The sequence below is a fragment of the Dunckerocampus dactyliophorus genome, chromosome 21 (genome assembly GCF_027744805.1).
Source record: "Dunckerocampus dactyliophorus isolate RoL2022-P2 chromosome 21, RoL_Ddac_1.1, whole genome shotgun sequence".
NCBI classification, from domain to species: domain Eukaryota; kingdom Metazoa; phylum Chordata; class Actinopteri; order Syngnathiformes; family Syngnathidae; genus Dunckerocampus; species Dunckerocampus dactyliophorus.
In genome coordinates, this window is record NC_072839.1 from 11,387,508 (window position 1) to 11,406,939 (window position 19,432).

The 19,432-nt window shown below is 43.1% G+C and overlaps 1 protein-coding gene and 1 long non-coding RNA gene across 4 annotated transcripts; one reads left to right on the plus strand and one right to left on the minus strand.

Annotated features, from left to right (window-relative positions):
• The first annotated feature begins 77 nt into the window (after nucleotides 1-77).
• Nucleotides 78-18,589, plus strand: sh3kbp1 (SH3-domain kinase binding protein 1). 3 transcript variants are annotated; one of them, XM_054765485.1, is made up of 19 exons: nucleotides 78-344; nucleotides 4,446-4,603; nucleotides 7,680-7,794; nucleotides 7,879-7,985; nucleotides 8,452-8,587; nucleotides 8,668-8,750; nucleotides 9,835-9,924; nucleotides 12,890-12,959; nucleotides 13,117-13,211; nucleotides 13,312-13,407; nucleotides 13,674-13,725; nucleotides 13,799-13,870; nucleotides 14,842-14,977; nucleotides 15,049-15,119; nucleotides 15,193-15,299; nucleotides 15,363-15,473; nucleotides 15,740-15,954; nucleotides 16,026-16,089; nucleotides 17,145-18,589. In XM_054765485.1, exons 1-19 carry the CDS (start codon nucleotides 341-343, stop codon nucleotides 17,181-17,183), a joined length of 1,821 nt encoding a protein of 606 aa, XP_054621460.1. In that variant the 5' UTR covers nucleotides 78-340; the 3' UTR covers nucleotides 17,184-18,589. The 3 variants fall into 3 exon arrangements, with proteins under 3 accessions (XP_054621460.1, XP_054621461.1, XP_054621462.1); XM_054765486.1 differs by lacking the exon at nucleotides 13,799-13,870; XM_054765487.1 differs by lacking the exons at nucleotides 13,799-13,870; nucleotides 14,842-14,977; nucleotides 15,049-15,119.
• On the minus strand, nucleotides 4,991-10,139 carry LOC129173994 (uncharacterized). Its single transcript, XR_008567337.1, has 3 exons — nucleotides 9,810-10,139; nucleotides 7,282-7,534; nucleotides 4,991-6,229 (listed from the first exon to the last, which is right to left on the minus strand). It is a non-coding gene; the product is annotated as an uncharacterized LOC129173994 (long non-coding RNA).
• Nucleotides 18,590-19,432: the final 843 nt, after the last annotated feature.

Below are 19,432 nucleotides of genomic sequence, written 5' to 3' on the forward strand. Positions count from 1 at the left end.
AATGAGTGACATGTTTATGACTATAAATTATTGTAATACAATTGTTAAGAATATCTACTTTCCGATGGTACGCGAAGGCACCACGGCAGAGAAAGCGAGCTTCCCGTTTTCGGCCGCACTCTGTGTGCCTCCTCTGTGGTGCGTTGGTGTAGGGTGGGAAAAAAAGAGGAAGAGGGAATATGGTTTCATGTGACGCTCCTCCCGCTGTAGCGGATCTCTGGTAGAGGCTGGGAGGAAGAAGGAGGCTGCGTGGATCGGTGCTCAACAAAGCCGCTAGATAACTGAAACGACCGCCTTCCTCGGCACCGAGCAAACGTAGAGGAGCACCGAGGAGACATAAATGGGTGAGGTGTAACATTCTTTCACCCTCTTCTTGTATTGAGGAACACCCCCTTCTCCTTGCACAATACCCCCCAGCGCATCTGGGTGCTTCCTCCCCACCTATGGGTGCTGCCATGTATATGTGTGTACCTTTTGCATACAATGTTCGCTTTTCCGCCATGCTTTATTTGATGCAGCATAAGAGGCGCCCGCGTGAGGGTTTCATGGGATGATGAGTTGCAGATGTTGACACGTTTGCATTCACTCTATGTGTGTCCGTGTGTATGTATGTGTGTGTGTGTGTGTGTGTGTGTGTTGTGGGTGACACAGGCCTGACTGTGACATTCCTCATTAGGCACGTCCCCAGGGTGCAGAGAAGGGCTGACGGTCGAGTCATCGATCGCTAAATCGCCAATTATTTCATCAATGCAATGCATCAGGATGTGCCTGTTTGCAGTTGAAATGACTTTTTTATATTCAGTGGTGACATTCTGTGTCCTGCTTTTTTGCAGTGATAAACACAATGCAGGTGGGCCTTTCAGAATGTAAACAAACTAGCTAGCTAGCCTCAAGAGAGCCCAATCACAAATACTGGGGTCATTCACCACTGAAAAAGCATATAAATGTTGTTTTTCCATCCGGCAAGCACCCTGCAAACGTAAACATTTGCAAAGTGCAACTTTTAACCCAACAGTTTCCAGGTAAAAACTGAAAACAGCAGTCCTACCTCATCAAAACAGCAATGGTGGAAGACAGCATAGTGTTTCTTTAAAGTGACACTGCCAGCTAGAGGCCTGGCATGCACATTACAGCGTTTTCAAGCGTGGTAATATGTTTGGGGAAAAAAAAAAAGTTCATCCTTGTGAAATATATTAAAAGTTATCAAGCGGATGTTTTTATCGTCTTTATTCACCGAGACTGAGCTGCGTAAAAACTTGCACAATGCACATTCTCAGCTCAGACGCAAACGTCATATCCGGTTACGTATAATATACACAAATAAATACAAATACAATCAACCATATAAAACAAGACACGTGGTATTTGAGTGTAAAATAACATACGCTGAGGTCAAAGATGGATAAATCTAGAGGATTCAGCTTTTTTTTCCCGAAACATATCTTGCTAGCAAATGCTTTTGTCTGTATTTTTTGTCTGTAAAGAGGTCTTATAATTTATCCACTTGGACCATGGATATGATAAGAAAAACAAGATAGATTTTTGACGTTCATGACGTATATTGACGTATAGAAATCCTGGTGCCTGACGTTTACACTCTGTAACTGCCGTAAAATAGGTCGACGGACGACGTCGTCATCACATACATGCGTGGTAGTAAAAATCGTCTGGCCTAACTAACACGTGACTGCCGAAAAATGTTCTTTCTGCGCGTGCGTAGAACTGACTGCATTTCCGGTACGGATTGCGGAGTGACAGGGCTATCACTCGCCTGAAAAGGTAACAGGATGCGCACAGAAACGTGCCAGGAAATGTACACTGGGGGTCCACTAGCCCGAGTTCCTGGAATGTGTTGATGCAGCCTTGAAAAGTGAATGACATGTTCAATGCTTTCCTTGTGGTTTATTTAGTAATGTCATATTCTTTGTGGGAAGCTCAGATTTGCAACAATGCAGCATCTGCGTTGAAAATCAAAACGATGCGCTTCGAGTGGGAGAGGCTGCGGAAGTCCGATCCACACATTTTGAGTGGGTTTGATTCCCCCCGTGGGCTTGCAGTGCCGGTTCCGCCGACTGTGAAAACACGCTCTGGATGTGTTCAGCGACTGGCTGCAGCCAAACGCACACGTCAGCATGCAGCGTGTGTCTGTGCGAGTTATCCCAACAAACCAAGTGCAGCTGTTCGCGGGGGACTGCGGCTCGTCTCTTCCCGCTTCCCCACCGCTCGGAGTGGGAGTTTTGTTTTGTCTGCAGGAGACGTCATCGTCGGATCACTCTTCTGTATTCACTGTCAACCATATCTGACCTAGCTGTGGTCAAAGGTCACGTCCTCTTACAAATGTTCTCGCCACTTTTGCAAATGGTTGTCACGTGGCCCATCAATAACCAATACCAGTGGAAGCCTTTGTGTTTGCCTCCCATGAATGAACATTTGCAGCCACATTGACATTTTTGCTCATTTTGGCACGGCATTCTCCTGTTCACTTCACATGCGCTTGCTCCAGAGACTTTGTGTACGTTTGTGCACAAAATATACTGCATGTGTATGCGTAAGGGATCACTTTATGAGAGTGAGTCATAGCCACCCGTTTATACGGTTGTTTCCATGGTTACCACACCCCTAAGTCCCCCCTTCCCCAGACAAGGATCAAATCTCTGTGTGTGCAAAGGGATGTGATACAGAATGCAACAAGTTGTGTTGTTGTATGATGGTGGCTAATATTAAAGTAACAGAGTTTTTTGTTCGAAAACTCTGAATACATGTGACAATCATGCTAAATGCTATTTATCAATGTACTGTGTGTATATAGAGCATCTTAAATAGTGTTACAAGGAACAGCACTAAGAAAGCAGACTACCCTCACTAACACTAATAAGGATGACATGAATGAGGTCGTTGAAATGTTGAACAATTATTTTGTAAATATTGGACCAAAACTGGTGGAAGAAAGTCCAAAACTCTGGACAATGGACAAAAGGAATGAAGCCATAGATAGGAATCTCAAGTGGTTCCAATTTTCAAAAATGGAGATAAACATCAATTTACAAATTACAGACCGGTTTCCTTATTACCCCAATTTTCAAAAATTATCGAGAAGCTATTTAATAACAGGTGGACAAATGTATTAATAACAACGAATTACAAGCAGGTAGTCAATACGGATACATAACTAACATTTCAACTTCTATGGCACTGATCGAAATCATGGAGGAAATCAGAAAGAGTGCAGTGCAGTATTCATGGATCTGACAAAAGCCTTCGATACAATTAATCACAATATTTTAAGAATCATAATACGGAATCAGAACATTAGTTTTGAATTGGGTCAAAAGCTACCTGGCAAACAGGAAGCAATTAGGAAGAGAATACACATCTGCGAGTTTAAATATCACGTGTGGAGTACCCCAGGGGTCAATATTGGGGCCAAAACTGTTCAATTTGTATGTCAACGACATTTGTAAAGTGACAAAGAACTTAAAGTTGGTATTATTTGAGGATGATACCGCTGCCTTTTGTTCTGGGGACAGCACACAAGAACTAATTTTGCTGTTTGGAAAATAGCAGAAAGGATACGTACGATCAAATACAAATAGACGGCGTGGATATTGAAAGAGTGAAAGAAAATAAATTTCTGGGGATCATAATAGACGAAAAAATGAGTTGGAAATCTCATATCAAAAATATACAACAAACACTGGCGAGAAATACTTCTTGTGATTTTTCAACGTTAATCGAAAAACAAGCTAACCAGGGCGAACCGAAGTTCCCCTGCATATATTTCTGTTTCTATCATTCTAGCCCTCTTTAGCATCTAGCTAGTTAGCTCAGATTAGACAGGCTAGCGAGGTCACTCTAGATACACTCATATTTAGAGTCTTATTAAATTTTGTTCCCTTGGGGAATAAAAAGACCTTGACAAGGGCACACTGAGTGCATTTCGAGATGCTTGAAATGTAAACACAGCTTTGGTTGTTTACAGGAGCAGGTGGCCTGGTGGAATGTAACATTTGCCAATGATGCTAATACTGTATCAATCTGTCTATCTAGCTATTGTATGTACTCTAGCTACCTAGAGTGGGTTTGCTACTTCGCTACACTTGCTGTGCATTTTTTATTCTAGGTTGTAATTTGTTGTGCGTTTGTGGGTTTGTGTTACATTTTCATCCCTTTGATGAAAATCCCGACAGACCTTGACACGTACATTTTGAAGCACTCAAAATGTAAATATAGCTTTGGTTTGTTTACAGGAACAATCTGGCAGCCATCTTGCGTAGCTATCTAGCTCCACTATGAAACTAAGATACTGCAGGCCAGTCAAACCCAGTATATTTTATGTACAAGTTCCCAGTGTCTAACTATTATTATTATTATTATTATTATTATTATATATGAGTGGAGCTGCACTGTTTGACCTTTTCACTGAAACCAACCATCCTCTCTGGCAGTGGAGGCCGTGGTGGAGTTCGACTATGAGGCCCAGCAGGACGACGAGTTGAGCCTGAGTGTGGGCGACGTCATCGTGAACATACGGCGAGACGACGGAGGATGGTGGGAGGGCGAGCTGGGGGGTCGCCGGGGGCTGTTCCCCGACAACTTTGTGCGGGTGAGTACGCTTCACTCAAATCGCCTCAAACATGACGTGTGTGTGTGTGTGTGTGTGTGTGTGTGTGTGTGTGTGTGTGTGAGAAAAGAGGGGGAAGCGTGTCAAGAGGAAGTGTGGCGGCCGATGACGCAGTAACGTTCGCATTTCGACAGCGCTCCAGTTGCCGCTGTCACAGCTCTCATTCACTGTCAATGGCTTTGTGTGTGTGTGTGAGATGGAATGCTGACTGGTTGGTCACAAGACTTCAGTTATGGGAATGTGTGTTTAGAGAGGGAGAGTGGGGGGGGGGGGGGGGGGGGGTCCACAGGCAGGTCACAAATGCCACAGGAAGTGATACAATCTTGCAAGCTTCAACAGATAACTTGGTCAACACTGACATGCTGTATCGTAGCTGGAGTACAATGCACGTTACGTTATGAGACCCACTGCGAATAATGGACACGCCCATAAAAATGCCAATTTTTGACACTCTAAGCCCTATAATATGTCAAATAAAATAAAAAAAAATAATAAAAGCGTTTTAAATGGTTAAATATGTACTACTAATGAACGGGGTTTGGTATTAAGTCTCGAGCATCGATGACAACCGGGACGAACAGTCTGATTCTCCCGGGACCGTTCAAATGTTTTTTATTTCGATTCCTAGTTCCGATGCCCACTTTGCCGACCAGAAGAAATAATAGCCGCAAAAACCAGTGAAAACTACAAAAGTACTCGGAGAGCGCACACCTCCGCCAGGCGCCTTAGTTGCCCCCATATTGTGATTTACACCATAAATATTAGTCGTACATTTATTTTATCTACATATTTAGATTCCTTGACTATGAAAACATACCATTAGCAATTGGATTCATAATGATATCAATATTAGTTCAGTAGTTATTGACAAGAATCCCATTTTCCGTAATGGCGGTCTTCTTCTGGAATTAGCTCCGTAGCGTTTGAAGATACAACAATAGCTTGCACCAACATTGAGGCTGCAAACAAAGTATACCACTGTGTACTCTTGTAAAAAGAAACTTCATAACATTTATATTCGAGGTGAATGGTTTGAGATTCATAATAATAAGAAATTCATAGTAGTTGATAAAAACTTCATATCATTAAAAAAAAAAAAAAAGCAATGGAGAAGTTCAGACATTTCATCCAATAAGAACTCTGATTTGCGCCCTCATTTAAACCATGTAGACTTTTATGACCCTGCCTCCTAAAAGCATCGGCATCGAGAATCATTTTGAACCGGAATCGTTCAAATTCAAACGACGCCCAACCCTACTAATGAATGCTAATGAAAGATGGCCGCTCGATCTACTCTAATCTTGATATCAATTAATGACTTTAATCGACCAAACCAAACTATTGGTTATTCTAGATATCACGTCTTAACACAGCCTGTTCTGCATGGATTAATATGTCAATATGTTATATGTACAGTAAATATCACTACATTATTACAGGAAGTATTCAAATGCATTCTTACACACATGATTGCAGTGTAGAGTGACTTCCTTGCTTGTTGGTGCTGCAGACCATGTGACCAATCTGTGTGAACGACATCAGCATGGCAGCTAATCAGATTCACATGGCTCCACATGACCGGCGGTTGACTTTCTGGTTGCCACCACGCTGTACGGAGAACACAAAACATTTGATTTGATTTCATGTCATGTTATCTAGCTGGTCAGGTACAGAAAAAGCAAGTCAGGGAGTAAAGTGAACATGCAGCTCGGAGGGTGAAAAGCAACTTGGTGATCACACACACACACACACACACACACACACACACACCAGCATGCAGATGTTTCCTGTTCAGATGTGACAAGTCGTGTTGTCTTCCTCATTTCATCTGCCTTTCCTTTAAGCCGCTATTGCTTCGATTTCCCCACAAACAGGGGAACAGTTAGTCCCTATAGTTGAATCTCTTCATTTCTTTTTAAAAATCCCTCCTAATAGCTAACAGATGCATTTTATATATACAATATATTCCATCAGATAACATAAATCCATCACACACGTCCCTGACTACTCATAAAAGCAGAGGAAGCTGGAGGCTAACAAACAGCTGCTGCGGGTCTTTGCGTGGGCTCACATGTGGACTCCCAAGCACTTCTTCCCCCCCCCCCCCCCCAACACTTATTGTGTTTTCAAGAAGTTTTCTGAATGGACGTGTGTGTGTGAAGGCATGCAGAGTCAATGGATGCTTCACTTCCTGCTTGGGCACTTTGTCAAACACACAGCAAACGCCGTGCTTGCTTCCTCAGCAGACAAAAAAAATAATTAGCATCAGGTGAGATAAAGTTTCACTCGGTGCAGTAAATAAAATAATTCTAAACACAAATTAAGGGCATACCCACAAGCTGTTAGGCTGCTGAACTCCGTTTTTCCGTTATTTTTATGATTAATTTCAAGTCCTCCCCGCTCCATTTCCCTATAATTTTGTCAGTGATTAAGCACAGTGTGTGCATGATGATGGTGTACAATTTTGTGCAGCTCCAAAGTAGCTCTTAGATGTCTGTCTTCCAACAGTTCCGTTGATTGATACGAGGCAGAGTAGTTGTCTAGGAAACATCTCGTTTGCTTGGTGTTTTTTGTGCCTCATTAGGGCTTCCATGCTGCCACACTAGGCCATATGCGAGTATGAGTTGTGTGTGAGACTGGGATGCTGTGAGTCAGCCTACCCGAGCTTATCTGCTTCATTGGGCTGTCTTCGCCACAGGCCAGGGCTTATGAAACAGCGTCGCCGTGAATGTGGTGACCCGTCATGTCCACTTTCTCTAGTTGTCCCCCCCTTCCTTCCTTCCTCTGCTTGCATTCATGCCCATATTTGTTGTTGTGTTTCCTTGTTTTCATCTCGATGCATGTGTGATGCTTGGTGGCATAGGTTCGCATGCAGGCCAGTGCCTATCAGAGCTGCTTTCCTGTTGATGGCCGCTAGAGGGAGACAAAATGACTGAAAATAAGGCCTGAAAATGTCCTTGATTGAACTGGTTCCCCAATAAAAAGCATGACTGTTGTCTACCCTAATCAACCTAATCTAATAACCCAAGCACCCGTGCTGTACTGTGTGATCTTGCAGGAGATAAAGAAAGAGGCCAAGAGGGATGGAGGACAGGCGAGTACGGTCAAATCAGACCTCTCCAACGGCCGGGCGAGTCCTGTGTCCGAGCCCAGCACGAGAGCGGGCAAGAAAGGTTCATCTTTGGGGTCTTCAGCCCCATGCAAACGTCATCCTATATACGGTACGGACTCTATTTTGAAAGTATTGTTGATTCCAGGGGAGCAGATCCGTAAGCGGCGGTGCAAAGCAGCGTTCAGCTACGTGCCTCAGCATGAAGACGAGCTGGAACTGAAAATAGGGGACGTCATTGAGATCGTAGCAGAGGTACGAGCTGTTAATTATGATTAATATGCTTACTAGTGTGGTGGTACAACTCTACTCCATCACTGGAGAGCTGTCTCTCATGTTTTGCTTGTTTTGTTTAGCAATATGACTACAAATATTCAAAAAAGCGACCACCGGTACTGAGCAGTGGTCGCCAATTACCGCTGGACATTCTGCAAATTGCCTTACATGGATTTGCTAAAGTTGTGACAGGAGAAATCTTGTGGAAATGTTGTCACATTCTTGTACCAGACCGTTTTAGGAGAGATTTAGGAGTGGCTACAACTTAAAAACACACCAACCTTATGATATGGCACTTCCACATAGAAGTTGGAAATGTAGGGTTGAGCCCTTTTAATGTATGTGTCACAATTACAAAGCTTAATCACGAGAGGGCGCCACCAGCAAATGTTAGTATGTCATTTGTTGAAAAATAGTAGCACTTTTCTGTTCATGTTGTGTGCAGGTGGAGGAGGGCTGGTGGGAGGGAGTCCTGAACGGCAAGAGCGGAATGTTCCCCTCCAACTTCACCAAAGAGATCCTGCTCGAGTCCGACGGACCCTCCGGAGACACTCCGCAAGAGGAGCTTCGCAGTCGCACTAGTGAGTCTCGACCAATCAGATGTCACAGAATGACATATTAGTGTTTTTTGTTTAACAGTAGAATGCAACTGTGTGTGTAGGTAAGAACAGTCCAGGTAGTGAAAGCGATGGAGGCGACAGTCAAAGGTCTGAAACAGGCTCAGTGGAAATCCAGCCCAAAAAGGTAATCAATTGACAAATCAATCATCACTGCAGTCCACATAAAAATGCCTTTTCATGCTGAACCAACAGGGGGTGCCATAAGCCAACAATTGAATAGAATGTTAAACAATATCATCCAGCCATTTTCTACATTGCTTATCCTTATTAGAGTCGCGGGGGGTATGCTGCAGCCTATCCTGGCTGACTTTGGGCGAGAGGCGGGGTACACCCTGGACTGCTCGCCAGCCAATGGCAGGGCACATATAGACAAACAATGCTCACATGGACAATTTAGAGTCGCCAATTAACCTAACATGCATGTTTTTGGAATGTGGGAGAAACATGCACGCACGGGGGGAGAACATGCAAACTCCACACAAGAGATGCCCAAGCGGAGATTCAAACCCAGATCTTCCTGATCTCCTGACTGTGTGGCCAACATGCTAAACACTCGTCCACCGTGCAGCCTGTTAAACTGTCAAAAAGCTGAGCGCTTGTTTTGAAAATGTCTTTCAACGTTGCATTCTCTGTTGTTTGCGAATTTCTCACCACATTTCAAGCACATGGGTAAGCCAGCATCAAAGGCAGTGAAGGCAAAGGAATATGTCCATTCAGAATGAAACGCTCTATTTCCTTCTGAGATTGTTCTTTTTAGGGACGTACTCATGGTTATGGATATGACCGCACACTCTCAAGACGTCTTTTTGGTGTCTCACTGCACACACCGGCCCCTCTCCCCCTTCCCTTGCTCATCCAATCAGCAGTCAGAATGCAGTGGAGATGCATTCAGACGTCACATTTATGGCAACACATGTCTTATGTCTACAATATTGAGCAATATGGTGTAAAGATGATTAGATGGGTGTTATTTTATGTCTAGGGGGCTCTAATAATGTTAAAAGCCGTATTTAGAAGGTCGTAAACAGGTTCTCTACGCTGTAACTTTGAAAATACTCAGTTTATAACTACTTTGAGGATATTCACTTATCACAGTCGGGTCTGGAACCAATTAACCGCGATAAACAAGGGATTACTGTACACTAATCCAGAGAGACAAAGTGTCGCTGACTGTATAACTCACCCTTCCTCATGGTCTTCTTGGGCAGGTCAGAGGTTTCGGGTTCGGCGACATCTTCAAAGACCAGCCCATCAAGCTCCGCCCTCGCTCCGTGGACGCCGACTCTGAGGGGGACAAGGTAAATGAACACGCCGACAAATGTTGCCAATGTTGTTATTTTGATGACACAAATACAAAAATGTACAGCGCTGTATAGTGCAACTAGACCAGTGGACAGAGTCATGTGACCGCCATGGCTCCTCCTGTTCCTCTATCACTTTTACTACATGCGCACACACACACACACACACACACACACACACACACACACACACACACAGAAACTCTAGAGTGATTAGACAAGCAAAGCAGAAGTGAGAGCCGAAAGAGGAGGTCTGATACACTTTTTCACTGACGCTCACACTTTCTCTCTCTCACACACACACACACACACACACACACACACACACACACACACACACACACACAGTCTTCTGCTGCCGGCGCTGATGTAGCAAAGTGTCGTCTGTCTGGCTGCAAGCAGAAAGAACGGTAGGATCATTGTCTAGATAAATCTTTTTTTGAAATATTCCTGTTTTGAATTAGTTTGACTCCTCAAATGAGTGTCACATGTTTCCTTTGTGGTTTGATCACGGAAAAACACTGGGTTTGATTTAGCCTTCGTCTTTGTTTTCTTTGTCTTTGTTGAGGAAGCTTCTTTTATTTGCTCAGGTGACCAAAAATAACTAGGAGTGTGAGCTTGTTTGAATCAGATGTGTGCATCTTTCAGGATCAACTCCAGTTTAATTGGGTTTATTTTATAGTTTCTGATGTTTTATTTGTTTAATATAGGTAGCTATTATATGTATAGTTACAACTTATATGCATTATAAGTATGTTCCCATACATTTGTGAATGCAATCTGTCAAAAGCTGTACGATCCGGATCTGATCCAGATTTCACAGCAGTGTAAGTGCAAACTGACCCCACACTCAAGTCTCATGAGATCATGTTTCGTGTTTTTGTAATGTGGATTTAAGTGCATTAGTTTATTAAGTATTGGTGTGCTGTGAAATAATGATGTCGACTAGGTAACACCCTTGAACGTGAGTTCAGCATGGTACGAAAATGCCATAAGTTAACAGATGCATCTTCTGAGGGTGGAGGATGTTGTGCAGCCTCTCTCCCGCAGAGTGTTGAGCCTCCTACCTCCTTTTATTGGTCAGACTCGTGTCTCTCTCTGCTAATGAGGCCACCGTCTCCATCCAGGATGCAGAGAGGGGGTTGGGGGTTTGAGTCATGACCATGCAGCAAGTTTTATATGAGAGAAGACTGTTGACCTGAGTGCATTTTATGTTGATTGTACTTATCTCTGCTAATATGCGAGTAATTCATATGACTCATCGTGCAAACTTTGCAGCTGTCATGGTTTCCAGTGAGTCAACGGCAGTCCACATTGAGATCATCATACTCAGACGTAAAGTACAACTACACAATGTTAAATGGGCTTTACCAGATAATACTTTAATCATAAATAGCTTCTGACCCAGCATTTTTCCCCATAATAAACATTTACTGTGTTTAAAATAGACAGACGGAACAGGCTTACACTCCACACCAGTAGAGGGCAGCATACTACCAGTGAGCTTCTACGTACTTGTCTGATAGCAATAGCTTACAATTTTTGACTATACTGAAGTGAATAGTGTGTTTTTTCAATGTGTCCCTCCAAAATAAGAGCATCAGCATGTGTGGTTAGCAAAATGCTGACTAAAAGGGGGGTGGCAGGGGTGGGTGAAGGTTTGCCTGAACAGAGCTGCGTGTGTGTTGAGGGACAGAACCGAGCCTTGTGAGTGTTTTCCTGTGGAAGAGTCTCCTCCCTGCTTCCACAAACACTGTGGAGGAATCCACTCCAGGCCTGAACACAACGAGGCCTTCTAATGGCGTGCGCGTGCACACGCGCTTCATCATTCAGTTAGCTTGTTTTATTTGTGAAACCTGATCTCACCTTCTTTAATTAGCTTTGGGACAACGCTGCTCACTAGAGAGTCATTACTGTACTCTGTTGATTGCAACTCTATGAAGCAAGCTAGATGATGGTGAATAATACGCACATTCGTTCAAATGTACAATTACACGTCCACAAATGAGCTTTACAGATATTTAAGGTCAAAAATCAGTTGAAAAGTTTAACTCTTGAGGCCCCTCGATAATGTTTAAGTCACACAAATCTTACCCCTCAGGTCCCAAAAGCGCCAGACATTCACCGCAATGTTTTTATGCCCTTTGCGTCATCAGAACCCAATCTTTTTTTGGGGGGGGGGGATATGCAATATTTTTCCAAACATTTGAGAGACAGGAATATTTGGGATGGTTCGACTTCTTAAAGCCTTGATTTGATAATGAATTGATAACAACAGTAATTCTGGATGTTTGCGGCTGACCCACGGGCACCAGAGGAGGTGCGACAGGCAGAAATGCTCAGCAGGAAATTCCACCCACCTGTACGTTTACTAATGCATTATTATTTTTGGAGCAAATTAGTTTTTTATTTTAAATACACTTTACCCGTATGTCCCAAACCAGTCACTCTCATATAAGTTTACTTGGTAGTTTGGGGATCACCGCACCTAAAACATGTTGTGTCTTTATTTTTGGTGGATATCAAAGTCACGCTCACAACACTAGCGTACTGTACTGTACTTTACTGTACATGCAAAACTATACAAGCATCTACAACCCATGCTGGGTAACCTCACGGTAGGCACTCTTCCCCACACGCTACACAATGACACGCTGTTATTTTACACTACCTCAAATTTAAAATGCAGTCTTTTTTATTGACTATAATATATTTTACTTGAAAAATTCCAATAGTTTGGGTTGCTGCGTGTCATTCAGAAGTGATGGTGGGTCCTGCAGCCAAAACAGTTGAGAACCACTGCTTTCGAGCATCAAAAATAGGCACTTGTCCTTGTTTTTTTGCCATTTGCGGGGTGGTCTTTCAAAGTAACCCCCGTCAATTGCAGGGATCTAGTGTATGTCAAAAATGTGTGGTAACAGGAGCCTCAAGGGTAAATAAAATGGTTACTTGTGTCTTTCAGGGTGTCGAGGGCAAGTCAGCGAGCGCTACCCCGGACAACATGAAGGGTGACCCTGACAGCAGAGGAAAAGGTCAACTTCAGCTCATTTTATTCATAATAAAACCCATAAGCTGGTGTGTTCAGGTGCTTCAGCGAAAAATAGGCATTTGAGACCAAACTACTTCTCAAAGTCAATATTTTTTCTTTTCCCAGTTTCAATGACCGCTTTCTTTTGAATCCGTGTTCAGGACGAGAGCTGTGCAAAGTCCTCTTTCCGTACGAAGCGCAGAACGAGGATGAGCTGTCAATCAAAGAGGGCGAAATCATCACCATTATCACCAAGGTGAGTCATGAATTTGGAGAGTGGGGCTTTGTCTGTGCACGAAATTTTTTTTTTAATTTTTTAATTTTATTTTGGACCTGCCGTGTGCTTGTGTGTGCAGGAGTGTGCCGACGCCGGCTGGTGGATGGGGGAGGTCGGGGGCAGGAAGGGGGTCTTCCCGGATAACTTTGTCAAGCTGCTGGAAGCCGAGAAAGAGGTACCGTTTTTAGTGACGCTTTCGGTTGCTGCGGTAAATAGGGTGTTACACCTATTTTGCAAACTTGGAAAAATATGACCCTGCACATAAACTGTTTGGACAAAAGTATTGGGTCACAGTTAGCTTCCACTCCACTCCCTTTCAGACTTGTTAAATTGTGACGTACTTCAATGTAACTTTGTTAAGTTAAGCTCAAACATTATTACCATGACAAGAGTTGTCACTTACTCTCAGGTGTGTGTGTGCGTGTGTGTGTGTGTTTCTAGAGACCAAAGAAGCCTCCTCCTCCCAGCGCCCCGTCAGCCAAACACACAACAGGTAAAAATCTTCCTCCTTTTCCGTGTGTATGCTGTTATTCCAACGTGATGATGTGACAAAATGTAACCTGTAGACAAAAAGTCGGATGTTAAGAAAGTTCCACCGGAGCGGCCCGAGCACCTTCCGCAGAGGGACCAGGACCGAGGTACCGACCCAACAAACTGGTCCCGCTCAGCCCAGCTAATAACGCTTGCACCTGAGACAGCGGCGCGGACTAACAAAACCTAACAAATGAATGTTTTCCTTCAGATTGTGGCATCTGTAAGCGCATTGGCCACGATTGGAGGAAATTCACATTTAACATTTATTGCCAGTAACAAGCAAGAGCCCCTCTGCTTATTTCCACTCAATACCTATCTTTCTGTCTATTTGAATTCAACAACTACTTGTTTTTTTTTAAGGAAGATAATACAATATCTCTGGATTTTCTTTTTTTTATTTTATATATGGCAGTTTTTATTAGAAATAATGTAGTACTATTGAGTTTTTATTAGAAATAATGTAGTATTATTGAGTGTTTTATTTGCTTAACTATTATATTTGATCTAATCTTTAAACGTCATGCCATGCTTTTTCTGTTTTTGACTGTATTTTTTTAATACAGCAAAACGCACATGTACTTTTAATGTCATTATTATGAAAACAGCTTTTTATCACTTATTTTATACGAAGTATTACTTTGATTAACTGATCTAATCTCCAAATGTCAAGTTTTTGTAACATCAAAATTGTACCTCTTACATTATCAAGTAATATAATATTGCTAAATTTTTGTATAATTTTGTTCTTACTTATTTTAACATATTTTTCAGCCCCATTATTTCATTTTAATATTCAAAATTAACATCAATTACTATTGATCTACTCTATTTATCTAAAAGGTGCATTTGTAAAAGTGACCAGCAGAGGGAGTCTTTTTCTCAATTAAGTTTTATTCTCCTTTCTGCTTTTGATGCACTCCTCCTCATCCTCATCATCACAAACGCATGAATTCATTTCAACTTCTTCTATGCTTTCACTTCCTGTTTCATTTCCTCAGCTCTTTCTGGGTGACGATGCTTCCGGCAATGCACGTTTGTGTGCCACAAAATAACGGATTTATACAACTCATGTTAGGTGACGAGGTGAAGGTGGGCGACCTCCCCAAGCCGTCCCTCCCGTCCGTCCTCCCCAAGAAACCCTTCCCCCCAAAGACAAGCTCCTCCTCCTCCTCACAACCCCCAAGACGCCCCGAGAGACCGCCCACCTTGGCGTCAGTACACACTTATACCTGCACGCGCCTATTTATCCTCACCCTGCCCTAATGTGTGTGTGTCTGTTCAGGTGTGAAAGCCCCAAGTCTGAGGGCGGGGCTTCTACGCCCGACTCTGCCCTTGACAGGTCCCATGACGGCGGTGAGCGTCGAATAGATTAGGATAAGCGTGGCTTTTTTTTTTTTTTTTTGAAAGTGTGTGCGTGTGTGTGCAGAGCTAGACCTGGACGCCGTAGTCTCGTCAGCGGAGAAGCTCAGTCACCCGACAGCGTCCCGGCCCAGGGTCACGGACCGCCGGCCTCGCTCGCAGATCATCACATCGGTGAGGATGTCCCCCTTTGGCTTTGACGTGACAGACTCCGAAAGACTTTTTGTTTCCTTACAGTCGTCGCTGTCCAGCGCCGATGTGGACCACCAGGCAGCGGAGGACAGGAAGGAGAGGGAGCGAGCCAAGGAAGAGCAAGAACCTGTCCAGTCCACCAGGAAAGGACTTCCTGTAAGCACAGTGCCTGTGTCATTTAAAAAATGAGGACACTCTTCTACTGCTCAGTAACTTCGGGTTGTTGGGCTGAATCACCACCAAATTTGGTGCATACCTGGCAGGGCTTGACAAGCACACGTGTCAAATTTGAGCATGACTGCTTGAAAAACATGGCTGCCATCGAGCAAAACGTCTTTGCAGGGGCACCGAACTAATGACCCACAAGTCACTGACCATTAGATCTAACAGACCGTCTTGTGTACTGAATATATCTATATCAGGTACCTGAGAGTAAAGTGCCACTGGCCAAGTCCTCCTCGTCTCTAAACCCGCCAAACAGTGGTGGCCATCGCCCTGCCTCCCCGTCTTCCTCCTCGGGTCTGAGCCCCTCTCCAGAGCTGCGGCACTCGCCGGTGACTCCGCCCACTCTGGAGGAGCTCAAGAACCAGCTGCGCGAGCTGAGGACGTCCGTGGAGCTGCTGAAGAGCCAACACAGGTCTGTCTTAGGGGTGCGTGCGTGAGAAAGTGCATGCATTCCTGATGTGTGTGTGTGTGTGTGTGTTTCAGGCAGGAGATGAAGCAGCTGACCAACACGCTGGATGAGGAGAAGAGAATTCGACTCAGTTTACAGGTGAGACGACTCACGACAACAAATATACAACACGTGAATGAGCGCGGACATCCGCCAAGGCTGAACAATACGCAGTTCCTGTGCTGTCATTAACATTCATGCTTTACTCACACACAAGTTAAGGAAAATGCCAAAAAAATGCCTCCGTTTTGCCACGTTAATGAAACAAAACCTCATTTCCATACTGAGAATTACTTTCACAATATGCACCATATTTATATACTACTATTAAATAAGGACATAAAACATGACTAAAGCGCTTTTATTTCTTTAATTCTTTCATTTAATTTTGGTCGGTGTCCAAAATTGTGATTTTTGCGTTAGTATTTATACTATTACTGAGACTTTTTAATGGAGATATGCACATACGTAATAAAGTCTATTTGTCCAATGAAACTCCAATTTTTGTGTTTCAATACCCAACATTTTGTTCTTTTTAAGCTTCAAACTAAACAAAAAAAGATTTAAAAAAAAATAGAAATACACAATAACATAATACTACTACTATATTCATATTTATATATACTGTGAACAAAATTAAGACATAAGCTTTTCATGAAACAGTAATAATATCCAACTGAAGTTTAGCTTTTTTTTTTTTTTTTTTAACTTATTTCAAATTTTTTTTGTAAAAATGTAATACATCCATTTAATTGTCGTCCCTTTTCCATGAAAACCTTGTGTCCCAATACTTTTTCGAACACAAAACACACAAAAACCATTTGAAATACTAACATAAGTATATATACACTTGTGTGCAAAGATTTGGAGATACACAAGACGCAACTTACCGCTGCTGTCGGCAGAAACAATATCTTCCAAAGTGGTTCGAACGTGATCGAGAAAATCATGTGTGAACACTCTAAAGCGATTTGACATGATTATTTTTATTACAACAATTCACAGGGTTGAAAATGACACCGCGGGCCGAATTCGGTGCATCCACGTGACATTTGTGGCCCGTGGGCCACATGTTGACCACCCCTGCTTTGTTGGCCTTTGGTGGAAGAATACATACGCTGATATCAACCATGTCCTTGTCTTCGATGGCGCAGATGGAAGTGGAGCACATAAAGAAGAAGCTGTCCAAATGAGTCGTCGCACGCGGACGAGTCACCCTCGCCAAAACGTTTGTGCCAAATGATCGACGTCGATCGACATCAGCAGCATCATGGACTCATGCGACCTGCACACCCCCTCAACATCACCCTCCCCCCGACATGATGTCGCCTTACCTTGTGTTTACTTTCATTTCTAACGGGCCTTCTCTCTTGGTTTAACGCTATCTGGTGTCGCTGGTACTGGCGGATGTGGCCGGTGTGTTGCCGTGGCAACAACAGCAGTCTCACCGGTACTCGTGTGAAGTGGCCGTGAAGGCACATCGGAACCCCCGCAGGCCGGTTGGTCGGTGTCCACGCCGCAGCCTTCTCGCCTGTACACTCTTTATCTGTATAGTGTGTGTGTGTGTGTGTGTGTGTGTGTGTGTGTGTGTGTGTGTGTGAGAGAGAGCGAGATGCTCACTTTTACAAGAGGCACATTTTAGCTGATTTCGGGGTCCAGATTTGATGGCACATCGCTAACGCTGCGTTGCATTTTTCCGTGCTCTCTATATATTTTATTCCTATTTTATTGTTAATTAAATCCAGTCGGGTGCTAAATTCAAGGATGGACTGACTCGATGTTTAACGCAAATAACGGCAACATTGTTACAGCACAATCTTTGAAGGTAGTTTGTAGGGCAGGGAATCCAGCAGAGGGCAGCACATCATAGTCACGTGCACATGAAAATGATGTTAATTCAATTTGTCCTCTTTGAATTCATTTCAGGACATCTCCTGTTTGAGACACAGCTTCAGGCTACATGTGAAACGTGAACAATACGTGAAAATACTTGAAACAGTACGAAGGGCGTCCTTGATTTGGGTTACAGCGGGTGTACATTCCGTAAGTGTGAAAGTGTCCTTAGAGAGCGAGCGCGCCCTCTGCTGGTACAACAAGTTAATTACCTTTACTCCCGATGAGCTAATACTATAATGCATGAGCACATCTACGGACTATACCGAACTTCATCATTGTCTAGTTTTCCTTCATACACACAAAAAAATGTTTATTTTAAAATAAAATGCACTTTTTAAGTACCCACCCTCTTTAATGGACCTCACAAGAGCCCACGTAAGTCAATGACGGGATGTTTTTTTAGCAGTCTGTGATGTTTTAGCAACGGGTCTGAAGGAATGTAGTCTGTGAAGGTATGTGTGCGCGTGTGCGTGTGTGTGCTAGCATGCACGGCTTACTTCTCGCTATACTATTATGTATGTGCACAGAATCTATGGCAACACATCACTGTGGCCTTCCTCTTTTTTGACTCTTCTTTCTGTCACACAACAAAGAAAACAAGAAGGTTGCATATTGTTTTCTTTTTTCTCCAAGATAGTGATTAAAAAAACAAGAAGATATATATTCTTTTATATTTCAGTGTTAATAAAGATGCTATTATGTACTGTATGTGTGGATGGGTTTTGTCACGTTACTCAATAGTGTTTCAATGTTGGCTCAATGCACAATACAAGCATACAGTACTATGCAAATACGCCACCTAGTGGCTGTAACCAGGATTACATCCTGATGGGTAATGTGGATCACCGTAAGGAGCAGATACTATGCAAATATGCATGATCCCTAGTGGCTGTAAGCAGGACGATGACATCCTAATGAGTGCAATGATCTTCTGAACAAGTGGATGTTTTTATGTACAAACTAGAAATGTGCCGCGATCTAATTTATCTTATTTCTGGAGTTTTTCCAGAGAGATTATTGCATCGCTGTTTGACGTGTGTGGTAAAAGGCAGTGCGCTAGCATGAATTAACTTGAGACAAATGTGCACATTAGCACTCAGTAAGTCATCAAAACTTACCTTTATGCATTCCCACATAGTATCAGCATTTGAGACCAAATATGAGGTGAAAGAAAGATGGTACAAATACATTAGTAGTCTATCTGAGCTGCGAGAGAAAGTTAGCACACGTACAATGGACATGCGTTAAGTGAGACGGATGTAACAGAGAGAATCCGGCCTCTTTTCAAAATAAAGCATCAGGGAAATTATTTTTTCTTTCCAAATGACCCACGGCCCGGGGATCACTGATTTAGAGGATCTTTGACTAGCTTTTTTGAAGTATGTTTTTCAAAACCAGCAGAGCACTCCTGTCATTTTGAGGATCTTTGACTAGTGTTAACTGCAGTCTGGCATTTCAGCTCTCTTTATTGTAAACTTTATTTTTTAAGAAGACAGGATTTACAGCTAAATTGTGTAGTTTCATGACTCAAAGGTCTAAGAACTAC

Bases quoted from the DNA above. Each gene is read 5' to 3' on its own strand.
- sh3kbp1 (XM_054765485.1), top strand. The intron at 4,604-7,679 runs GTGAGTACGCTT...GTGATCTTGCAG, and splicing joins TCCCCGACAACTTTGTGCGG to GAGATAAAGAAAGAGGCCAA. The intron at 15,955-16,025 runs GTCTGTCTTAGG...TGTGTGTTTCAG, and splicing joins CTGCTGAAGAGCCAACACAG to GCAGGAGATGAAGCAGCTGA.